The 24,467-nt window shown below is 39.6% G+C and overlaps 1 protein-coding gene across 5 annotated transcripts in view; it reads right to left on the bottom strand.

Annotated features, from left to right (window-relative positions):
* ST6GALNAC3 (ST6 N-acetylgalactosaminide alpha-2,6-sialyltransferase 3) overlaps positions 1-24,467 on the bottom strand; it is a 567,689-nt gene that overhangs the window by 131,648 nt on the left and 411,574 nt on the right. The window contains exon 4 of one of the 5 annotated variants that reach the window (XM_059899455.1): positions 14,870-14,952. The exons of the other annotated variants lie outside the window; for them this stretch is intronic. Coding sequence (XP_059755438.1) covers positions 14,931-14,952 — 22 coding nt within the window. The 3' untranslated portion in view covers positions 14,870-14,930. Of the gene's footprint in view, positions 1-14,869; positions 14,953-24,467 lie in introns of those variants that run through there. 5 annotated transcript variants of the gene reach the window in all.

The following is a 24,467-nucleotide window of genomic DNA, read 5'->3' as shown; positions in this document are numbered from 1 at the left end:
GTCAACATTCATGTATATTTACTTCTGTTGATTTCTAGTCATTTCTCCAGGGTCTGCCCTCCATAAAGAGGTGACAGCTGATTGCCTTTATGACATTATCTGAGTGCTGTCTGAGCTAAGCCTCCTTAGCCAAATTGTCTCCAGCCTCCTCTTTTCACTAGCTAATCCTCTTGTCTTGGACCTGAAACCCCCATTATCAGTCTCTCCTTTGGGATAAGGCATAGAAGTCCTCCTTGAACTATAAATGTGCCTCGGAAAGGAAAGCATAATTATATACCCGCATATATTTTTCCCAATACAGAGTCAAACACAACAGTTGCTCAACAATGTTTTTCAAGAATGGGTTGGGAAGGTCGGGGCAAGCAGCACAGTCTAGGAAGGGCTTGCTATGTTGATAACCTCAGCACTGGGAAGATGCACAGAGCCAGGGAAAGCCTCAGGGCAATGAACATCTGTTTATGTGGGTCACTGAAAGAGAGAAAAGGACCATTAATGGAAAGATGAAGTTTTAGTGTAAGAGATCGTTCACTTAATTTACACATTTGCCTGGGATGGGCCCAGACTCCTTTTTTCCCTGGGACAAGTCTTCTTTCTTTATTCCATCTTAATGCAATATTATTCTACTACTATTGAACTTCTGTCATATTTCAGTGATAGTAAAATTAGCTGCTCTCTCCCCTTGGGTATACATCAGGTAATAAAGATTTGCAAGAGCCCCAAGATTCAATAGGGTGCAGGGGACTACCTAATGAAAGCAGAAGACCATTCTCATCTCAAGGGCTCCATTTCCAAGGGCCACAGCAACATTCTGAAGTTTATTGGCATATGAAGTGTCAAATAAAACTCACGTCTCATATACAGCACATTATTAAATAATGATTACGTCTCAAAGTAGGAGCTGAACGCATTTCGTTTTTTCCTCTGCTGTTAAATAAAGAGGGTTGCCCTCAGTGGCTATTGACAAGTACAAACAGTCAAATCAACAATGTGCCTGGCTCTGAAATTAAGTGGCACCTCTTCCCCCCATGCACAAGTTGCTCCATATGTCCATTTTAAAATTATTTCTGATTGTTAAGATCAGCAAAGGTGAAATATTCATGATCGTGCAGTCTAAAGCCCTCCATTCTGAGCTCTATTTTCAGTGTTTTTAATATATGGTGCTGCATTTCAAGTAATGTACAGACAGAGGGACTAGCTCTGCTTCTCGGGGGATGTAGAGGTGATGCTACATCTAAACTTCTTGAAGTCTTTGCCTCTTTGGAAATGAAATTCTCAAATTAGGCTGACTGAGTCTTGCCAGTTTAGGTTGTACTTGGATCTATTTATAAAGTGAAGAATGACCACCCTGTGGTGTCAATAATTCACGATATAAGACAGCTCTAGTTTGATTACATGTCTAAATATTATCCTGAGTTTTTCAATAATAGTTTTGGCTGTCCATTTTTTGGCCTAAGTATGCTAATTAGCACATCACTACCTAAAATAATAATGCTTCTACTAGGTACCAGAAAATATTTAGCCCCATTATCCGATAGAGAATTGCTTTCTGTTTAGTAGGACTATGGTGTAATGATACCACCTCCTTGCTGGTCATGTTGGGTTTCAAATGTGAAATTACAAGATAAGAGAGAAGTACTAGAAGCTTCTGATCTATCACTGAACAAGGCCACACCTGAAATATGCTAGAAAAAAATGGTGGTGGCATGATCCTATTAAAAGGCTTTCCACATCAGAATACATTTCTACAGTCTAAATCTTTTAAAAATAGCAATATTTATAGTACTACTTAATAGTTTAGAGACACTCAAGTTGTGAATATAACTCCAGCAATAGTAAAAGCTCACTGTAATATGATCTATTATGCTACTGACCACAGTTATGTTAGGTTCTGTCAACTGTAAGGCTCCACACAATGAAGGCCCAAGATATGATGGTGTTACTCTCGAACACAAATATCTAAATGTTCCTTAAACATCCATTTCTGGGTTTCCTATGCTACCTGTATGTTTGATCTGTATTTACATTTCTGTATAATTCAATAAACAGGTTAGTTTCTTGTAGTATAAACGTATAAATCCTCACACTAAATAGTGAAGCCACACTGAATATTAATTCATTTATTCCCCCAGACATTCAGTCAATACTGTAGTGGGTTGAATTGTGACCTTCCAAAATTATGTCCACCTGGAACCTCAGAATGTGACCTTATATAAAATAAGGATCTTTGCAAATGTAATTAAGGCACCATTGAATGGCTTCTCCATTAGCAACTCCTGCTTGCCGATAGTGTTCGATGGGCCAGTTATTCTTTCTGCCCCACTTCCTTGAATTCTTCTGCTGGCTTCATTTATTTTAGTGTATAGAGCTTAAAGCATACTTAACTTCATGTCTGTTTCATGTTATCTGGCCTGTAAGTGTAATTTAAATTTTGTCTATGCTCAGATACAGATTCAAATGTTTTAGCTGAGAATGTTTTTTTTTAACATAACCATATAATATTCCTATATTCTGTCTTATACATTAGAAATATCACAATATTATTCACTCACTATTTTTCATTCATTAACTTTTGCTTGCATGTGTTATGGTGGGAAGAACACAAATTTATTGTAAAAAAAAAAAAGAGCTAGGTTTGGAGCTATTGTGGTGTTGGGCAAGTTATCTAATCTTTACTGGCCTCAGTTTCTTCTGTACAATGGTGTTATAGATTGAATTGTGCCCTCCTAAAATTCATATGTTGAAGTCCTAACCTCCAGTACCTCAGAATGTGAACTTATTTGGAAATAAAGTCTTTACAGGGGTAATCAAGTTAAAATGATTTACTAGGGCCCATTTAGGTGGGCCCTAGTACAATATAACTGGTACCCTTATAAAAAGGGGAAATGTGGACACAGAGGTAAGCATAGAAGGTAGACGATGTGAAGAGACATCAGGAAAAAAAAAAAAAAAGCCATCTACAAGCCAAAGAGAAAGAGCTGGAAGAGATCCTTCCTTTGAAGTCCTCCAACACCCTAATTTTGGACTTGTAGCCTCCAGAACTATGAAACAAGAAATTTCTGTTGTTTAAGCCACCCACTTTGTGGTAATTTGGTATGATAGCCCTAGAAAACTAATACTAATGGCAATAATAATACTTACCTCAAAAGGTTATTTGAGAAGATTAATGTGTCAGACATTGCTGGTCACTTCCCCAAAGACCATCACCTTTTCTTACTTGCTAACAGAACTCTGATTTTTCTTTAGGTATCAGGAAGAGATCCCTTGATCTCAGAAATGTGGATGCAATCCTTGGAATAGGGTGAGCATGTGACACAGCTATGGCTAAGGAGATGTGAGGGGAAACTGTTGGGGGAGGGGTTCTGAGAACGATATTGTTCCTGGATAAGAGAGTCACAGGTGGAGAAACACTGCCCTTTGTCACCCTTTGTCTCAAGGCTTGGAAGTGGATCGTGGGAGGATGTGACGCTTAACACTGACATTTCAGAGTGTGGGAATGCTGGGGAGGGCAAAAGTATCAGAGAGATGCTGAAATGATCAGGAGCTCTGATTTCATTGATTGGCTGAATCAACTTCAGCAGCTCCCTATATTCAGTCTGCTTGTTATATGAGGAAAAGAAACTTCTATTGTTTAGGCGTCTGAGCCAGGGATTCTCAAACTGAAGCAACAGGGCTGCTATTTCATAGTATGCACTCATTAAATGTGCGCTGCCTTTCCCCTTTGTTCTCCTGTCGAAGCCTCCGTAGCTTTGTTCCCCGTTCTACATCTTGAGGTTTACTCATTTAGGGTCCCTGGATATCCTGCTTCTCAATCTTTGGTTTCATTAATTTGGAAAAGTTGTATTTAGCTTGTTCATAAGCATATTTTGTTCTTTTCTTTTCCTCTACTCACCTCATAAAATTTGTTTCCTTCAGTCAATTTTCCCTAAACTGACTCTCCTTCTGTTTCAGCTCAACAAAATGATTTAGTCTCCCTGGTGTTTGTTTTTGTGTGACTTAGAGCATAATCTCTTGGGATAAGGACCTTGCCTTCTGAAAGATTTGCCTTATAAAGCATCATGTATATATCTGGGGATTTACAAATTATAGATGGAGCATGCCCAGGGCTTTGGGAGTGTCTGCAGTAGAGAATGGATGGGAAAGAGGCTGGAATCATCGAACAGGCTCTGGCCTTTTCCACCAGGAGGTCAGTAGTTTAATTTGGCCCAAGGTAATAGCAAGCAGAAATCCAAATGAGAAATGGCTTGGATGAGGAGGCAGGGAGGAAAAGAAAAGGAGTGCATTTTAAACTAATTTCCATTTAATACATTACTGCCAACACTAGGACAAGGGAAAAAGAGAAAAATATGTGTCTTCCTCCTCCTCCTGGGGTCCTCCCCCCTCTACCCTAGTAGTAATCACTGCATATTATTCCAGGAAAGGTTTATCAATACATGCCACGTATAATTAGAGATAATATTTACTAGTATTGCCTTTTTATTTTGTATAAATGGGTTCACTGTAAATACTATTCTGCAACCTGTTCCTTTAGTTCAAAATATATCTTGGATATTTTCCCACATCTATATACATTCCATAAAAGATGAGTAAAAGATGCCTGAGTAAAAGATGAAATTACTTTCCCAAAATTATCCTTTAGGAAAGAAGGATAATTATTTTGGGGTTCTTACAATGTCTCTCAGATCATGGAGAGCTTTCCTCATTACTTAATTTTTTAATTTAATTTTTATTTTATATTGGAGTATAGTTGATTTACAATGTTGTGTTAATTTCAGGTGTACAGCAAAGTGATTCAGTTATACATATACATATAACCATTCTTTTTCAGATTTTTTTTTTCCCATACAGGTTATTGCAGAATATTGAGTAGACTTTCCTGTGCTATACAGTAGATCCATGTTTATTATCAATTTTATATATAGTAGTGTGTATATGTTAATCCCAAACTCCTCATTTATCCCTCCCCCTGCCACATTTCCCCTTTGGTAACCATAAGTTTGTTTTCTCATTACTTAATTTTGAACAAAAGATTGTTTTTTGGGAAAGATGCATCAGCCTACAACAACGTCATTCAACCGTAATTCTGAATGCTTATTGAGGTTTCCTGACGGAATTGCTTAAAAGGGGGGCAAAGAAATTGATCAATTGATCAGATTAGTTTTTATTCCTGAGTGCAAGAACTCAAAATTTCAAGCTTGACATTGTGTAAACAAGCCTTTCAAAGATCTTTTAATAAACAACAGAATAAGTAGTTGTGCTGTGAAACCCCACATATACCCTTACAGAATGAGTGATAGTAAAACAATTTTCCTGATGTTATGTGAATGGGAACTTGTGGTTTAGGATAAAATTTCTAGTGAGAGCGTCATATGTGGGCCAACAAATGTTGCATCTCAAGTAACAGATGGAAATAAGTGAAACGTACTCTGAAAATTATATGTTAGATGGCACAGAAAGGAAATCCAGTTTGTTTAATATTTAAATAATTTAAATAATACTGATTCAAGAAATGCAGAAAGTGGAAACATTTCCAAAGCAATTATGTGATCTTAAATGTGAATGTGTAATTAGATTAATAAATTAAATATAAGTAGACATTTGACTATTCTATTTATAACATTAAAGCATATACATTTTAAGTAACCAAAGCCTTTAAAAAAGAATCCTCACATTGAAGAATATGAGACTGCTTTCTATTCTAGGCAACTTTCTATGAGAGCATAATGGAAGATCTACTCCATTCTTGAGGGCTGCCTGGCATTCTATAACAGAGGTGCACCATGGTTTATTTTCCCATTTGTCTATGATGGCATTTATATTTTATGTTCTGCAATTACAAACAAGATTGCAATCAGTTTCCTCAAATGTGTCTTCATGCACTCTTGCAAATATGTCTATGGAATAAATTCCTCCAAGTGTAATTTCTGGGTCAATTTATATTATAGTTGAATAGAATTTTCTATTCCTCCTTTATTTTCTTTCTTCCTCACAAGGAGGAGTTCCATTAGTATAGTGCATTTTTGTTACACTGTACGTGGCGGTCAAAATCAGCAAGGGAAATGCTTTATTATCTTACATATTTTCACTCTGAAGTCCATAGGGCCCCTTCCCCTCCATTAAGCCCAGCACACAGCAGGACCCCACTAGGGGAGGACCTAACAGAACTGAGACTCTGGGAGCTGCAAATCTGGAGAATGACTCAAAAGATAAAAAGACCATCTGACGAGGGAAAAACCATGGAAAGAGGAGGTAAGAGAGGACATAGAAAAGGAGATTAGAGCAGAGGCTCCCTGGTTTTCATCTGAGCTGAACTCTGTGTAGTCTGACAAGGGAGCTGAGAGGCTAGAAAACATATTCTCTGGGTTTTCTGTACATTTTATTTCCAGTACTGGGGCTCTACCTTCACACTCTACCAGATATTATGAGCATTATTAAGAGGTGATCATAAATATTGCCAAAATGCCCTCCAGAAAAGCTGTTTCAAATTCCTTCCCCACCTAAAGTTTTTCCCTATACCCTCATCAATGTTTTCTATCATCAAACTTTAAAATTATTGCCCATTAGTAAAAAATAATATCTCAGTGGTACTTCTTTATATATGTTTAAGCATCTTTTCTTGATCATTGACCAATTCTATGTCTTCTTCTTTGCCTATTTTTTTTTTTTTTGGCTCCTGTTGTTTATATTTTTCATACTGATATGTAAAGAGCTTGTTGCATATTAAGGAAATTAATCCTTTATCTGTTAAGTGGGGCAAATTACTCCATCTGTTATTTATCTTTTTATGCTGTTTAATTAATTAATCAATATTGCTATCCAGAAGATTTATATTCTTAAGTAATCAAATTTATCAATTGCTTTTCTTACAGAGTCTGTTGTGAAGGGCTGTTATATTTTAATGCCAGCTGGTTAATGTATCAGAACACAGAAAAGCAGTCAGAATCTCATTCTAGTCACTTACTGGGAAAGCAATTTTGGACAAGTCACATAAACTTCAGTAATTTTCTACCTCTACAGAGAGGAAACTTTATCATCTGTCTCCCTCTGTTTTTCTCTGCTGTCCTGAGAACTGAATGAGGCAAAGTTTATCAAAGGCTCTCCACCCTACACAGTGTCCATGAATGGTAAAGTAGTTTAGATCTGCAAATGAAGGACGAAATGTGATGGATTTTTAGAAACTGAATTCCTCAAAAATAAACACTTGAACTAGGAAAAAGTAATTCAAATTTGTGTGATCAACTATATAAATTTCAAGCAAGGCAAAGAGAGGATTTTATGAAAGCTTCTTTCTCTTGTTGATCAAAGCTCCACCAAACCATCCCAGATACTGTAAGCTATCAGATCATCTTAATGACCCTCACATTCAGAAAGTTCCTTAAGTGTCTTGTCAGTCATGGAGACTGGTGGTTAGGAAAAAACCTAACCACTTACTCTTTTTTTTAAATTTATTTCTAAAAATTTAAATTTTTTATATAATTTTAAAGGTTACTTTCCATTTACAGTTGTTACAAAATATTGGCTATCTTCCCCATTTTGTACAATATATCCTTGAGCCTATCTTACATCCAACAGTTTGTGCCTCCCACTCTCCCACCCCTATATTGTAAACCCCCCCCCCACTGGTAACCACTACTTTGTTCTCTGTATCTGTGAGTTTGCTTCTTTTTTGTTATATTCACTAGTTTGTTCTATTTTTTAGATTCCACACATAAGTGATATCATACAGTGTTTGTCTTTCTCTGTCTGACATTTCAATTAGCATAATGCCCTCCAAGTCCATCCATGTTGCTGCAAATGGCATTATTCCATTCATTTTTATGGCTGAGAGTATTCCATTGTGTGTGCGTGTGTGTGTGTACACACCACATCTTCTTTACCCATTCATCTGTTGATAGACACTTAAGACACTAACCCACTAACGACTTACTCTTTGTATCATAGGGGTTCTAACCAATGGAGAACAGAAAGAACAAGCTGTTTGGTGATTACAGTAGAGCATCAGCTTTATGGGTGATAAAAAGCATTGGAGACTGTGGAAGGACTTCTTACCACCTTCTCTTGGGACCTCACTGCTCTGACTTAGCCACCAGGTACAAGCAGAAATGCAGAGACCAAGAGGGCAGCGCCCTGGTTGGGCTGCCAGAAGCAGCTCTTGTGTGGCCTGTTTACTGCATGGAGTCACAGGGGCAAAGCCCTCAGAGTGGGACAGACTGGTGCACAGGGCATGAGAGAACTCAGCCAAAGGGTTTGTTGTCGTCTTGCCCTTGACCAGCCTGGTCAAAGACACTCAGGCTTTCTGCATTCTCCCCTTTCAGATGAGGCCCTCCCTTGGGGAGAGTGAGGACACTGAGAGAGAGGAAAGAAGGGTCATTTTTAAAAAATATTGCCCACGTTGAAGAGGTGCTGATAGGAACTCCCTTGTCTTCTATTGGAAACATGAAGAAGAAGAAACAGAGATCAGTATTCATCCCCTAAGATTATGGGCTTTGATGTGGACGATCTTGGCTTTGAATCTACCGACCCTAGCTGGGTACCATTAGGCAAGTTACTTAAATTCTCTGACCCCTAGCTGCCTCCTCTCTAAAATGGGACATGAATGCCTACCTGCTGGGGTAGGGGGGGAGAATTCAAGAGACAACACATGTAAGGCTATTAGCAGAGTAACTGGAGCAGAATGTGAACTCAATAAATGTTAGTTTTCTTTCTGTATCACCTAAATCTTTTACAAGGATCAGGCTTAGTTTTGTTCCTTCACCTCAGTGAAGGCAAACAGTCACAGATTAACCTCCCATCTATGGTTTGGCTTCATGCTTTTGAGGCTAAACAATACCATTTCTTTTATCTTTTTCCACCTGGGCCCAAATTTTCCAGTCTTGGACACTACCATGGCCCTCTTCAGAACTCTCCTCTATTCTGCTTCATTTCTCTTAATTTATGGAGCAACAGACTGGACGACAGCTCTGCTCCCAAAGACCAAGAAGATCCAACAGGCTCAGGTTCAACAGACTTTCTTCCTCTGTCCCCCCTCCCCCTCAAAAGCTGCCCACAGTTACACCTCATTCCCCTCCAGGAACTGGAGAGTCCCTTTCTTTGAATTTCTGTGGTGTCAATGACTCCTCATTTCCTGCCATTCCAATATTATAGCTCCCCCTTCCTCAGGGAATCCTGAATTAGGGTTATTAATACTCCTGACTAGGTCCCCTGAAGAAAGCAGACACCTTTGGTAAGGTTCCAAATTGTAATTGTTAAAAACGAATCCCCCCAAATAAATTAAAAATAAAGAACTAGTACCAAACGTTTCCGTTTCTTCACGCATGTGAAGAAAGCAGATGGCAGAATGGCCCCAGCATTGGAGAAAGCTCCCACCTAAGGCCACAGAGCAGTCAGCCTTCAAGGGCAATGACTTCAGGATGCAGACATATGGAGAGGTCATTTGTTTCTCATTTACCCAACAGATAAGAATATGGAAATAGTCTCAGTCCATTTGTTTGATGGGCCTCCTAAGCCAGTAATAAACAAATCAATACAATTAGTTTTGGCTCATCATCATTAAGGAACCTTCACTGTTGGGACACAATTTAATTATACCTCTTGCTTCACAGGAAAGGAAATCTCTCGAGACAGGTGGTTTCTCTTGGGGTTGTAGCAATGTGGTCGTGGGTGGGGTGGCTCAGTGGCAGTGTCTTTGTGACTCCTTGAGAGTGGCGTGCCTGTGTAAGGCACAGCTGGGGTCTGCCCAGGGTTGTTCTAAGTGCCCCTGCTACAAGTTCTTGGGAATTCATTTGAGCAAATCTGCATTCTGTGTGAAGCTCAGATATAACAATGCTAACAAATTGAAACAATGCATAAAGATTAAAATAAGGATGTCTAATCCAGAAATGAAATCAAACCAGAAGCCAGAATGCCTGGTGTGGGTTCTCCATGTCCCTCTGTGGTAGTGACAGCGTTACAGAGCTGCCTTCTGCTTCAGCTTTTCCAGCTAAGTCTCTGGCACATTGTGACTGACAAGCAGCTAATACTCTGTAAGTGAGACCTGTGGACTCAATGTTGCTTGTACAAAGCACTCTTTGGACCACAGTTGATGCTCCATGGACTTAAAGATTTGAATAGCACCTGTCTACATCTCAGATGGATTGTTGCATATGGACAGAGGAACCGTTTCACATCTTTCCACTTCCTCCCCTCACTTCCAAGTAGAACTCATTCTTAAACCTAAAGGGATGACTGTCCAATTAGAATAGTTGAAATTTTGATTTGGAAGTGATCTTAGACATACCAGTGTGGCCAACATCCAACGTTTCAAAATAGGAAATTAAGGCACAGAGTAGTTAACTTATTGCCTAGGTTACCCAGCTTGATGTGAAGAGTTTGGTACTTGAATCTAAAGCTCAATTGGAGGGCTCCCTCTGTTACATCCTAACAGAAAGTCCCTATTTCCAAAATTCCCTGCAAAGGCGGACTCTCAAATAACAAAACTTGTTGAAAGTTTAACTTACTATCTCAACTTGTAGTACTTTCCCACTGGGTTCCACAGAGATCATCAATGGAGAAAAATCATTTGTCTAAGATTATGCAGCTTCTAAGCCAGTAATCAATTAAATATATATGTTTGGAGTTGATTTTATATCTCTTTCCTTTTCAAAGTCCAGTGAGATACATGTTGATTTAAAAATCCATATTTAAACATATGGAAGGGTTCTACAACTAGATATTACAACTTGGATGTGAGTTACCTAGGATAGCCTCCTGACCTTCAACAGACTGTGACGAAAGTGAGAAATAACTTTTTTTCTTAAGCTAGCATAGTACAAGGGTTGATTGTTATAGGACATAGCATTACTTACCCTGACAAATACATGAAATTTTTCACACCATTGGCAGTCATAGCATACATTCCAGCCAGAGAAAGAAATTCCCCCCTTAAGCACCTAATTCATATGCAACAAGATTATGACAAGGATACTGTAATTTTTATCACTCTTCTCTAATAATAGTAAAATTCAATCTTTCTATTATTCTCTCCATTTTCTAATACCAATAAAAATGTGTATTAAGTAAGTACCTAGCACACACACACAGTGTGCACTCTGTGAAGGTTAATCTTAAATGTCAACTTGACTGGGTCACAGGGTGCCCAAACATTTGGTTGAACATGAATCGATAGACTGGGTAAAGCAGATTGCCCACTCTAATGTGGGTGGGCCCCACCCTATCAGTTGAAGGCTGGGATAGAAATAAAAGACTGATCTTCCCCTGAGTAAGAAGAAACTCTCCCTGCCTGACTGCTTTGAGCTGGGACATTGGTTTTTTTCCTGCCTGTGGACTCAACATTGGCTCTTCTTGGGCCTTGGGTCTGTAGGCCCTTGGACTGGAACTACATCATTAGCTCCCCTGGGTCTCCAGTTTCCAACTGCAGATCTTGGAACTTAGCCTCCATGCCAGGAGAGCCAATTCCTTAAAATAAATCATATATGTATATATTTATATACGTATATATCTATTCTATCTTTTTGGTTCTGTTTCTCTGAAGAACTCTAATACACACCCAATGAGTGTTTGTAAATGAACAAATGGATTAGAAAACTTAACTCAAGAGACTTGATAATACCAAAATTTCTTCCAAGAAAAAAAGCAACTTTACTTAAAAACAGGATTCTCCATTAGAATGTCAGAAATGAGATTTCTAGATATTTAAGGTGGTATGGATTCTAGAAAGCATAGGATGTGGTTAAGATATCATTTAGGCCTCAAAATGGATAGGAAATGTATTAGGAAAATGGAACAAGAAACACGTTCAGAAATCCTACTACCAAGATTGAGTCAAGGTTGTGATAAACACCAAGACATTTTGACAGATATTCTACTATTTGAAAAATGTCATAAAGTTGCAGAGATTTACAGAGATATGAGCATAGACCCTACTAAGAGCCTGAGCAGAGATGAGAAAGGGGAACAAATCTGGAGGTGTGCGACATATACATGAAACTGCTCATATCCTCTGAGGAAATGGCCCTGCACATATGTAACATTTTCAGATCGTGGAGATTCTTGATAAGTCTGTTGATATCAATTTGAAAAAGTTCTGAATGACCAAATTCAATACCTCTTCTTCTTTAATGCACATGTTGAAAGGACAATGTGGACCAAATAAATAAATCAATACATGTTAAACATGTTTTGAAATCAGAATAAACTGTATAATAAAAAGACAGAAATCATACCAATGTCTGCACTGTCTTTTATTCTGAAGAGCTGAAAACACATCTATATATGTTATCTCATTTAAAGCAGGAAGACAGGCATACCTTTCAGACAGTCCAAGAAGGCTTACATTTTAGAAAACTAGAAGCTGTCAAACAGGGCACATTTGAGAAATAATCAAAATCAGGAATCAGTACATTGAGATCTTAACATAAGATCAGGAGCAAAGGATAAGCTTGAGCAGAGACACCAGAGCTGAAGAGATGACAGCGGTAGTTTTTGTGCCTTTCTTTCAAACCAAGATCACCTTTCTACTTCTGGTATCCCCTAAATTCCCTTGTTGTACAAGTCCCACTCCAAAGGCTATTTTTTAGTGTTGTCCCCTCACCAGTTTTTCTAGGTTTCTCTAGGTGTGCTCCGAGGCCACGTCTTTTGGACTTTGCCAATTCTACACGGCAGCATCTACCTCTCCAGCCACTTAAAAAACTTCCAGCACAAATCGTTTCATAACAGACATTCTTTACTTCCAAAGACAGCATTCAGTTTTGAAAGGTTACTGAATGGTATAAGCAACTGTAGAAAAAAAGAATCTAAAATTGAACTTAACAGGGAGTAAAATGATATATAAAAGTAGGTCTAGTGGTACTTTAAAAATGTCAACAAACGTAAGAAGATGTCAACTCTCTGTTCTGTATCCCTCACTCATCCCTTTGCAGGCCCAGCCCTTGGAGTGAAGTAAGGGTGTAGGGTTAGAGGCAATTCAGACAATCCCAGGGCCCCAGGAGATGACCTCTCCTTGCAGGAGAATCAGCTAGTTGATAGAACAGGTGATGAAACATGGCTTATGAATGACATTACCCTGCAACAGATCTGCAGTACCCCAAACTTCCAAACCCATGTGCTGATTAGTCTTACGTATTTATTCAACCTCCACGTTTCCCCTTTATTCATTCTCTTATTTTGAGTCCATCTAGATTCCTGCTCAGTACTTCCCTCAGGGTGGCTTATACTGTACACTAAGTAGTCCTATACCATAGCCTACTTCCATGCCCAAGTTAGGTTTGCATAACTACTTCCTTGTGTTACCATGGTGTTATAACATGAAGGGTAGCTTGGTTTCCTAAGACACTTTGTATGGCATGGGTGGGGTTCAGTGTTGGTGATAAGCTACTGCTGATCAGTTTTCTTTCAAACCACATTAAGTTTTTATCATCAAATAACCAGATACCTAATTTGCAATAATAGATAATGTTTTTTCTTTTTAATTTTTACTAAGCTCATATTTTTTGGTCTGTATTTTTGTTTCTTTTTGGTGTAAGCCTATTTTTCTCACTTAAGCCTACTTATTCTAAAGCATCATTAAATCTACTACTTTATTTTACTTCTCATTAATTATGTGTTTTATTTATCCAGTGTAAGGCTCTCTTGGTAATTTTGTAGGCCTAAAGAACACCAATAAAATTATTCCTGTTCATTAATTCACTGGGCCTCCAGTCCATTCTTAGAAGGGCAACAGGTTAACTCATTGTCAGGGAAAGAGCAAAGGTCATGGAGTGAGAAAACCTAACTAGCCACAGTGTAGGTTACTAACTTCTCTGAACCTTAGTTTACTCCTCTGTCAAACAGGAATAATAATATATGCTGCAAATGCCATGGGATAGTGTACATTAAATTGTATATTCATATCAGGATGTAAAATTGGAAGTTCTGGCTGAACACGCCGCTTTCACAGATAATAGATGCCAAAGTGATTTATGAGACAGACCAGTCTGCAGGATTTGAAAAGGAGACAACTAAAAGCAATTACATGATGTTAAGCAGGTCAACTACACAGAATATAAGAGGCTTAAGACAGGAAAGAATGAGTGGGAACTTCAGCATGAGCTATGCCGTGAGGTCCCTTCCCCAAAGGGGTGTTTACCCCTTCACAGCCAATCAAGTGAAAGGGACTTTCACAGGACCTCTTGGAAATTTGGTATCTGTCCTCTGCAGCAGAGGAGATGTAGTGGAACTGGCATCAAACATTCAGTGGCAATAATGAGTTGAAAAGTGCCTCCCAGAGTTTCTTGGGACAAAAGTTGTGTGAGTGTGTGCCTTAGATTAAACATAGGCCATGTAAGCAAGGGAACCAGAATGAGGTTGTGTTAGCTCCATTCTGTCCTTTTGAGATGGGAAAACTCATCAAATAGAAGCTGGGGGTGGGCCTCTTATCCACCCCCCTCCAATTCCTTGGGACTATGGAAGGAGTAACGAACTAGTCAGAGGAAAATGAATCATCGCCTATATCAAGAGAACTGTGCAGCTGGGAAATTCCCAGCACTGAGGGTAGGAGGGGGATTCCGAAGAAGCCATGAAAGTGTCCAATGAGAAAAAGTGTTTTAATATAGGCCAGGCCCAGAGAGCATGAGGCCAGCCTACAGCAGAACTGGCCATGCAGGAGCTTGCCTCTCCTCCTTACCTCTTGCTCCAATTCCAAATGGTCTATAAATAGCAGCTAGCTAGTGCAGAGAGAAGAGAGGAAAAAGGAACCAAACGCATCACATTTCCAGGCTGTGGGCCCACTGGGAGAGAAAGAATGGCTGTAATTTTGAATGAAATTAGGTTTGACTGTTACATGGGACTGGACATCTCAAGTACCAAATTGTGACAGTATTTTGTTGCTTAAAGTGACCAGAATATTTTTATTTCTTAAAAGGTATCAGAAAACCCATGGGTATATCCAAGTTGAGGTTTCATCTGGCAGCAGAGGAAAAACTGAAAATAAAGAGAGAAGTGACAAAATAATTTTATCATTACATTCCACAAGTTGTTAGCTTTCAACGTATTTGAGATATATATACACACACACACACTATATATATATAACAGTATAAAAATGTTATATAAAATATTATGCTAAAAATTGAAGTGTCTACAGAGACTGCAATGTAAAATAGATGGGAATTTCCAAGGTCAACCCATCATGTGCAGATTTTCAAAAAACTGTTCCTGGATCCTAGAATTTAATCCCCACTTTGAGAATCCAAGAGGGTCTAGAGTCTGGTGCAAGGAAGAGAAAGAATGAAGGGATTTCATCAGAAGGCTCTTGCTTTCCTAAATCTCCACCTCCCCACTTCTACCCCAAGTCTGATGAGCGGAAAGCCAGAAATCACTGGGAGATCTATGGGCTGTGTTTCCTGGTCAGGAGCTAGAAAGGACTGATGCCTCACGAACCACTGATTATCCAGCCTCCCCTCCCAGAGTCATTCTGGGGAGGGATATGAATGTTTCCCATGGAGCAGATGTGGGTCATATAGGAGAGAGAGTAAGTGTAGGATTTTCTTGCATCATCCCTAGATGATGTCTGCCTAGAAGGTTCACACCCAGCATATGTACCCTCTAGCTCCTAAGGGCTGAGAAAAGAGCCACAGGAGACCATCTAGCCTAGAATATGCTTAGGAACATGCTTAGGATGAGGGTCCTCAGAAGAAGGGGCCCAGTGGGGAACCTCTGAAGGAGCCAGGAAACCTTCCTCAACCAGGCAGATCACCTTGAACCAACTGTCAGGCTCAGAGAACTAACAGCCAAGTAAGAACTATCCAAGTAAGGATAGTGTGGTACTATCCCCTTTAACCTTCCTCCCACCTCTTGTTCAACCCTGAGCCGAGGTGACCTTAAATAGCAGCTGTAAGATGAGAAAAGAGGTGAGCAAAGGAGAGTAGAGAAAGGGCCTCAGCCCATGGTCCCCTCTCAGACTGCAGGGCTCCACCTGGGGAAGGGGAGAAGACTGAATGCTAACTCAGGTTCAGAGTTTTGATTATTCCTTAGAACTGGAAATCACAATTACTGAATTGAGACTGTATTTGTGACTTCAAGGCATTTTAGGACCATTTTACCCTTGAGTGAGCAGAGGAATTCTGGAGCCTACTAGAATTTTCATCCAGGAGCAGGGAAAGAGAATCCCTCTCCAAAAAAACAAATGTAAAGGGACGGTAGAAAACAAAAGTTGCATTTTGACTGTATAGTAGTTGACAGTATACCCCAATGCTAGAACAGCCCTGGCACATAGTACGTATTCAATAAATATTGTATTTACATATATATGTGTGAACACACACATACACCTGCAACTCTGGAAACCATAAAGCTTCCTACAGTAATACCTCTAAATAAGTACATTGTTATAACAATTATTAATGGTGGTAGTACCCAATTCCCTGCGATCTTGATAAATAAGGTTTGCAGTGGAAAGCATTCATCCATTCATTCACTAATTGAGATGACAAATGTTGACTAAACAGCTTCTTTATTCCAGGTACCATGATGGGCAGTGAAATATAATGATGATGCAGCTCCTGTCTTTACAGATCTCACTGTTCAAAGGGGGAAGACGGATAAGCAAACAAACAGTTGGTTCCAGAAATCTTGAAATTTTGACCAGGGAGGAAGAGAAAGGAGAAGAAAGATGATCACAAAAAGTCCATAAGTGGTATTTGCCCTGGGCTTGCTGAGTTCTGAACAGCCAGCAGCCAGCATAAAGGACAGCATGGGCTGGGGAAATAATGGTACCAGCAAAGAACCAGAAGCATTTTGCTCTCTTCACAAATTCGTGCAGCACTGGTTCTGGAAGTGGAAGCCAGGTTGTTACACAATCATGGACAAATGACAGACGTTAGAATGAGCTAGAATGGATGGCTGGGGAAGTAGTGGGGGTTGAAGGCCAGAATGCCTGGAAATTGTCTTACGTTGTTTTGCATTCATTCATGTAGTCTCTCATTCAATAAATATTTATTAAGTGTTGGTTCTGAGCTAGCCTGTATGCTCTGGCATGTGGGCTCTAGAGAACTGTCCATTGGAAGCCCACCCTGATCTTCCTGTTCCTTCCTGATACCTCTTCTTGCCAGGGCTTCTTGTTCCACTCCTTTCTTAGAGAAGACAGTACATAGTGAAGCAATTAAGAACAGGGGCTTGGAATAAACCCTATCTGAATTTTGTCTAGGTGCCTCCAGTCAAGTCATTTAATTTCACTGAACTGCAGTTTCCTCATGAGTTAAAAATGCTATAGTGAAAGTACCTCCTTGGAGAGCTGTTGGGTGGATTAAATGAAACAGTGCATGTGAAGACATTGGCACACTTCCTTCCACACAGGAAGCCCTGGATAAAGGTTAGTTATTTACCATGATCGTTCTCTTTGTTTCTTTTCTGCTCTGCTCCCTGGGAAATTGGGCACTTTATTCTACTCACTACAAATGCTGTGGTGTTTAAAATATTCCTACTTTGTGAAGCATTTAATATTGGTATGCGGGATCTTTTCTCTTTTTTCCTCTTAATCAGTGTTATTGTTAACAACTCAGAAGCAACACAGTGATCATGACTCCAAAAGGATTGAAATCTCAGGGGCTCATAACCTTTCAGAAAATGAAAGCTCTCTTGGGCTGAAATTCCAAATGCTGGCTCTTACTGCAAAGGTGAGGTGTGTGTGTGTGTGTGTATGTGAAGAAAATTTGATAAAATTCTCTTTGACAAATTTCTGAGTCATTGGAGCATGAAAAAAGGTGTTTCTCATCCCTTGAAAGAAATTCTGGGTGCCTTTTTCAGTGCATTAATATCTCAATAAGCAGCTTGATTTTAAAATGTCAAATTTGCCGCAGAACTTGGTTCTTGGGTAGGACAAATGCCTTTGATTTGTTTGAAGAAATTTGATTTGGAAATAGCCAAGTGGTTAGTTGTCGAGACTAAGGCTTTGAAGTCAGAGTATGGATTTCTATTACAGGCCTTTGCAAAGCCCCAGACATTTGCATGTAAAATATTTCTAGGACTTTTGCATATGCTTAGATATTAAAATAAGCATGCTTAATGCATTTATAAGATCCCATCTGTCACATACACAGTGCACTTTAAAATGTTACCCAGTGAGGAAATATCGTCTTGTTGTTTAATCTTAATCAAATAGGAGAATGAACAGACAGTGCTGATGAACTATGACTGCTGAGGTCCTAAATGCACAGTTGTATATAATTCTTTACATTGTGCATTGGGAACCTGTTAAATAATAGCTCTTATGAGATCTCCATTTGAAAGAGACGCAAGAATGTGGAGCTGAACCAAAGAGAGTCAAGAATCACTCAAGCATAAAAACAGAAGTCTAAAAAGGACGTTGCAAGGTTAAAACATCCAGTCCCTATCTGAAGTTACAGACTTATGGGATGTTAGGACTGGGGATACCTAAGGGAGATCACCTACTCTGAACCATCCATTTGCCGAAATCAGAGTTTGTTAAAACCTTATATGTGCTTTGCTTTCAGATTTTCAGAAGAGAAAATTCTACAAATTCCTCAAGCAACAAATTCTTGTGCTTAATCATCAGGAAGCTGCAACTACCTTAATTTCCTCCAATTAGGCCTATTTTCTTGATGTGTGTGGATTTAAAATAACAATACACCATACATCTCAGTTAGCGACTAATGGTAGAACATGACACTCTGACAAACTGTTAGAAATTGGATATAGTTAATTCAGAGAGGAGAAAACTCACCAGAGGGGACCCAACCAGAGTTTTTCAATAGATTCACAGTTACCCTATAATGATACAGGATCCGAATGGTTAAAAGGGAGGGTTTGGAGTAGAGGATCTAAGTTCGAGCTCTGTCCCTTACAAACGGTGGAAATGGGCAAATTACTTATCATCTCTGAGTCTCTATTTCTTTGTAGATAATAGCAATGGATTGTATTGGAATGATGCTTTAAAAAAGACTCAGAAAAGCATCTAGCCTATTGAAACACCCACTCTATGGTGTTTTGATTGTGGTTGATATTACAGCTATATACCATATTTGCAGGGTAATAAAGGATAGTGATTACCTCTTGTCGTTACCTCTATCATCTCTAACAAATATGTTATTTTTTTAAAATTTTATTTATTTATTTATTTATTTTATTTATGGCTGTGTTGGGTCTTCGTTTCTGTGCGAGGGCTTTCTCTAGTTGCGGCAAGCGGGGGCCACTCTTCATCGCGGTGCGCGGGCCTCTCACTGTCGCGGCCTCTCTTGTTGTGGAGCACAGGCTCCAGACGCGCAGGCTCAGTAGTTGTGGCTCACGGGCCTAGTTGCTCCGCGGCGTGTGGGATCTTCCCAAACCAGGGCTCGAACCCGTGTCCCCTGCATTGGCAGGCAGACTCTCAACCACTGCGCCACCAGGGAAGCCCCCAAATATGTTATTTTAAGCTATGTACATACATAAGAATTTACCGCTATAAAGACGGTTTGAAGGACTAGTATTTGGGGCAGGAGTGAAGGGACTCTTAAACAGATTACTGAAGGATCTTTTTCCTCTCTCTTCCTCAGAGATCAATTAAGTATGATAGCAGCTGGAGGTACTGTGCATCCCACACAGGGGAATGGACTAGGTGATATTTTGGTATCTTTCTATCTATGATTCCCTGACCTTTGTCTATCCACCATCATCTTTGAATTCCATCTTATTTTCTTAGTTTCATGAAGCATTAATTCATGTTTACACTTAAAAGAAACTTAAGAACAGATATAGAAAGCCACATATACAAGGCTTGTGTCCAATCATAAGATCCAGTTATGAGAAAAAGCTATTATTTTCATCTTTTTTCAGCAATACAGAGGAAAAGTCTTGCTTGTTATCACTAGAGATTCTAATTTATCTGGGTAAAATGAAGTCTAAATGATTATTGATAGTGGTAACTCTTATGCAAATCTATTTCGGATCAGTAGTTGAATGTTAATTTGCACCATAATGAAAAGCAAATCCTCTTAAGTTCTCACTCTCATTATTTAATACAAATTGATGTCACAACATGACCAGTAAAGAAAAAAAAAAAATCTTTCTCTCTTACTTCCATTTGTTAGTTTCACACATTTAATTATAGACGTGGGAGTTGTCAATTTTGTTGCATTTATTAACCAACAACTATAGACAACTTCACTACTTTCAGGTCAATATGTTATATAAAAAATGTGACTTTTTTTTTAACAGGTGGATTGACCAGTAAAGGGATAAAAAATTTGGATAATAAGGGTTTGACACTCACATACTCAGGGGAATCCTTACAGGCCATACATCAGGATCTTGTTTGATTGTATGATGTTATGTGAGGTTTAGGGAAAAAAGAAGAATGTTGACTTTGTTTTTCTATACATTCCAGTGACCGGTCCCACCCAAATCACTTCCTGGAGTAGCCTCTTCTAATGATGTGAAGATGTATGTGGAGTGGATAGTATTTCAGTTCTGCTGTATGTCTCCAGAATACCACTTTAAGCATGTTGATACTGTGCTGAGGAAGGTATTATGAATTATTGGACAAGAGGAAGAGCTACAGCCACAAATCTGAACATGAGAAGAAGAAGGTCAACCAGAGAAAAAAAATCTACAGCCACATGACTGTAAAAAATAATAGTACTGGGAATATTTTGATTTTAGAACAGAAAAAAAACATCATTTTGTCTTATGGGTATTAAAAGCCCATTCCCATCTGAATGGGAGTTAGAGATACTGGGCCTGATGGCAAGGAATCTGACTTCACTGAGGAACAGAAGTCTCTCTAAAATTACCTACAGTAGATCAACCAGAACAGAAAAGCCTGGATACATCAAACATAGGACAAGCATTGGTTCAACCTGGGATTCAACAAAATTTCCTCAGAAAGTAAACCAAAAGGGCCTCCACAAAACAGAAAAGGACATGTTTGCAAAAGCTCGGGACAGGTGGTCTACATCCGGTGAAGAAGAAACCTCCCTACCCCCAAAAAAACAACCTTTGACCGCATGACATGACAGAGATGGCACCTGCAAGGTGAGTGACATGATAGAGATGGCACCTGCAAGGTGGGCCTACAGTAGGCTAAGACTTCATTTAAAGACCATAAAGCAGTTAAAGGGAAATTAGCCCAGACCAGGCAAACAGAATAGGATCAGATGAGGTTAGGAGATGAAAACACACAGTACTGCCCCTATTCTTGCGAACTAGAGGGGGGTTAGAATGAGAGATCGTCATCCACGGTAAGAAACAGGGCCTGTAGGCAGAAAAAACTCACAGCTCCCTTTTCATCACTCCTCCCTATCAACCCTTCCAAGAAGGACCATGCTATGGATTGGTCTGGTTCAAAGATATTTTCCTTTGTCACTGGCCCACAGGTGTCACAATGCTGAAGGTAAGTGATCAAAGATAGAGCCTGAGGAAAAGTGGTATCTTTGGAACAAAGTATGGAGTAAAATGATGAGATGCCTTGTATTTCATGTTCACTGCTTTGTCGCCAGGACTTAGAAGAGTGTCTGGCATGTGAAAACTACTCAATAAATCTGTGCTGGGTGGATGAATGACTGAATGAAGCAGTGAGTGGAGGCTGGAGGGCGCTCTTTCTCTTGGTGCAACCCTTGTCCCGAGAATGTCTGGAGCAAAGGGCCCCAAGAAAGCTGGGAGAGGAAGCACAGGCCAGCTCTGTCCTGGACAACCAGGACAAACACACTCGGGCTCTCTCTATCTTGAGCTGCTTCTCTTCTCTGACTAATGTGCTCTTCCAGAGCCAGACTTCATTCCTTATTAGATGGGTGAGATGCCAAAGGCCAGGCTCGAGTGTAGGCTTAGCGTAAAAGGAAGACAGGAAGCTCCTTGCCCTAATTTGCTCCAGACTCTATGTTATAATAAGACCAAGCCGCCCAAAAGGATCTCTGCTGGTCCAGCTTGGCTCACAGAGTACCAGGACCTCAGCTAAGGTGCTACTCAGATAGTGGGTCATGATTCCACCTGCCTCTTTTAACATAAAATATAGGACTCACCAAAAACATGCTTGATTAAAACACAGGAATATGGTCTGCTCTCAGCATATCCAGGGATAAATATTTTGGGGTACTTTATAGGTTTTAAAAATATTTCTCCTTTTTCTCTTTGTAGTCAATGGAAAGTAGAAAGATAGGCACGACAATAGGGCAAAGAGCTGGGGAAAAAGACATTACTGGTGTTTCCAAGGAAGCATGTTGGAACACAAGTCAGAAAAGAAAAGATCAAGACAATCCTGGATCATGGCACCCAGGAGAATATTTTTCTCCTGGGTCCAGAGAGGCAGGAGCCAAGGAAGGTGCAGGGGCTGAAAGAGACACTAATCACTGACGAGGATTTCCCTCCCACTGGGTGATTGAAACATGTCCTAAAAGCCCCTCAACGTGAAGGGATATTCAAGCTACTTGTAAACAACACAAATAGATGTGACGGCAGCCAATGGTCTGGGCTAACCAGCTGTTCATTTTCATAAAGGGCAACATGACTTTCAGTTTAGGGTTTTAATGGCAACTTGTGCCTGATGCCATAAAACCCTGTATCCAAACTGCTCCTCTGAGGAGGGGAAAGAAATTTGTGCAAAGCACAAGGATATTGTTCAGAACTAATGTGCTGAATGGTCTCCAGTCCTGAAAATCATACCTAAGCTCATTGCTTCTCAATGAAAATGGCCCTGTTCCATTAAGGCAAGCAATCAACGGTCTTTTTGAAGCCGGCATGTGTGTGAATCAGCATCAGAATCGCTTACATGTTACTTACTTAATGTATTTTCTCACTCTTTTTTCAGTATTTATTTATTATAACTAGGGGACTAGTTAACTACTAGTACCCTCGTAATAAACAATACAAACTTACACTACAGCAGGAGTCTGCGAACTATAGCCCATGGGTTAAATTCAACGAGTAACCGGTTTTCATATGAGCTAAGAATGGTTTGTACATTTTTAAAGGGTTGTAAAAAATAACAAAGAAGAATATGAGACAGAGATCATCAGTGACCTGCAAGACAAAAATATTTACTATCTGGTCTTTCACAGAAAAAGTTTGCTGAATCCTGCATTAGAACATTGTTTATTTTCTTACAACCAGAATTATGAACAATGAAATAAGGAGGAACCAACATGTCAGTTTTGGTTTGCCTAAAGATTTACAAAGATTCTGTGAAACAACAGAATCCGTCCCCTAAGAGGGAAAGCATAAAGACACATAAATTATAAAGTGACCTGTTATGAAATAGTATTATATTAAACAATTGTTACATTTAAATCATTGACTAAAAGCACTCAGACCTCATTTCCTTATTCTGTAAACATTTCTGAAAAATCATCTCAATGATAGGCCAAAAATGACAAAGCCCCAAATTAGCACTAACTCTTATGACTATAGGTACCACTTATTGTGCCCTTACCAGATTAAGTGCTTCGCATACAATATTCCATTGGCTGTTCAAAACAATCCCATGAGGTAGACAGCCTTCTCATTTTACAGCTGAAGTGACTGAGGCTCAGAGGGGTTAATAGCATGTCCAAGCCTCGTGGTTAGTAAGCAGTGGGACAAGGATCTGGACTCCATTCTAGCTGATCGCAGAGCAAGGGGAAGTAATCTTTGTACTATGCAATCTCAACACAATAATGTCTCCCTTAGAAGAGATGCAGTATACTTTATTTTTCACTTTTTTCACAAATACAGCACAACCTGGCCGATGGGAAGTCCTGACATTGCCTGCTAGGTGAAACCTCACACCTCGGGATCTCAGCCTCCTCCCTACGCGGGCACACGTGCACACACACGCACGTGCATACACGCACACGCACACACACACACACACACACACACACACAGCCATCCTGCTCAAGACACAAACGCACCCTTTCTGAAAGTTTAAGAATCCATAAAAGGAAAGCATCTCTTTTCCTTTCATTGTGATTTAAAAAGCTGAGGTTAGGGTTTCTTATTTTCATTTGAGGCTATTTAAAGGGAGAAGCTGTAAATGACAATCATTTTAGTTGAGTGTCGTGTTTCTTATTTTTACTTAAGCAGGCAGCCTTCCAAGAGGTGTTACTAAAATAAGGTGCAATCCCACAGGGCACTACGTTGCTTGTTTTCTCTCACATGTGTCTCTCCCGCTCCTTTCTTTCTCCCTTCTGCTTGATGTTTCCGCTTTTGCTACCAAATACAGGAGAAAGGAATTAGAAAATACCCTTCAGGCTGGAACAAAAGGGAAAGAGAGCTGGTTGCATCTTTTTGTCTGAAACCTCTAACAGCTCCAGCCCCGACTAGGCCCTCAGTTACCGGCCTGTGTCTCTAGCTGTTCTGGGAGCAGTTTTACAGGGAAGTTGTGCTGTCACATCAAAAGTCACAACTGTAAACTGGACTTACCTTCCTCAAGAATCCAGTTCCTTATCTAGACATATTGCTGTCCACAACAACATTATTTCCCAGACATAGAGTTTCATAACAATTTTATTTTCCTTTCTCCTCTGCCCCCC

This window comes from Balaenoptera ricei, chromosome 1 (assembly GCF_028023285.1).
Source record: "Balaenoptera ricei isolate mBalRic1 chromosome 1, mBalRic1.hap2, whole genome shotgun sequence".
NCBI lineage: Eukaryota > Metazoa > Chordata > Mammalia > Artiodactyla > Balaenopteridae > Balaenoptera > Balaenoptera ricei.
The sequence above is the reverse complement of the archived record's forward strand: the minus strand, read 5'-3'. Positions and strand labels throughout refer to the sequence as shown.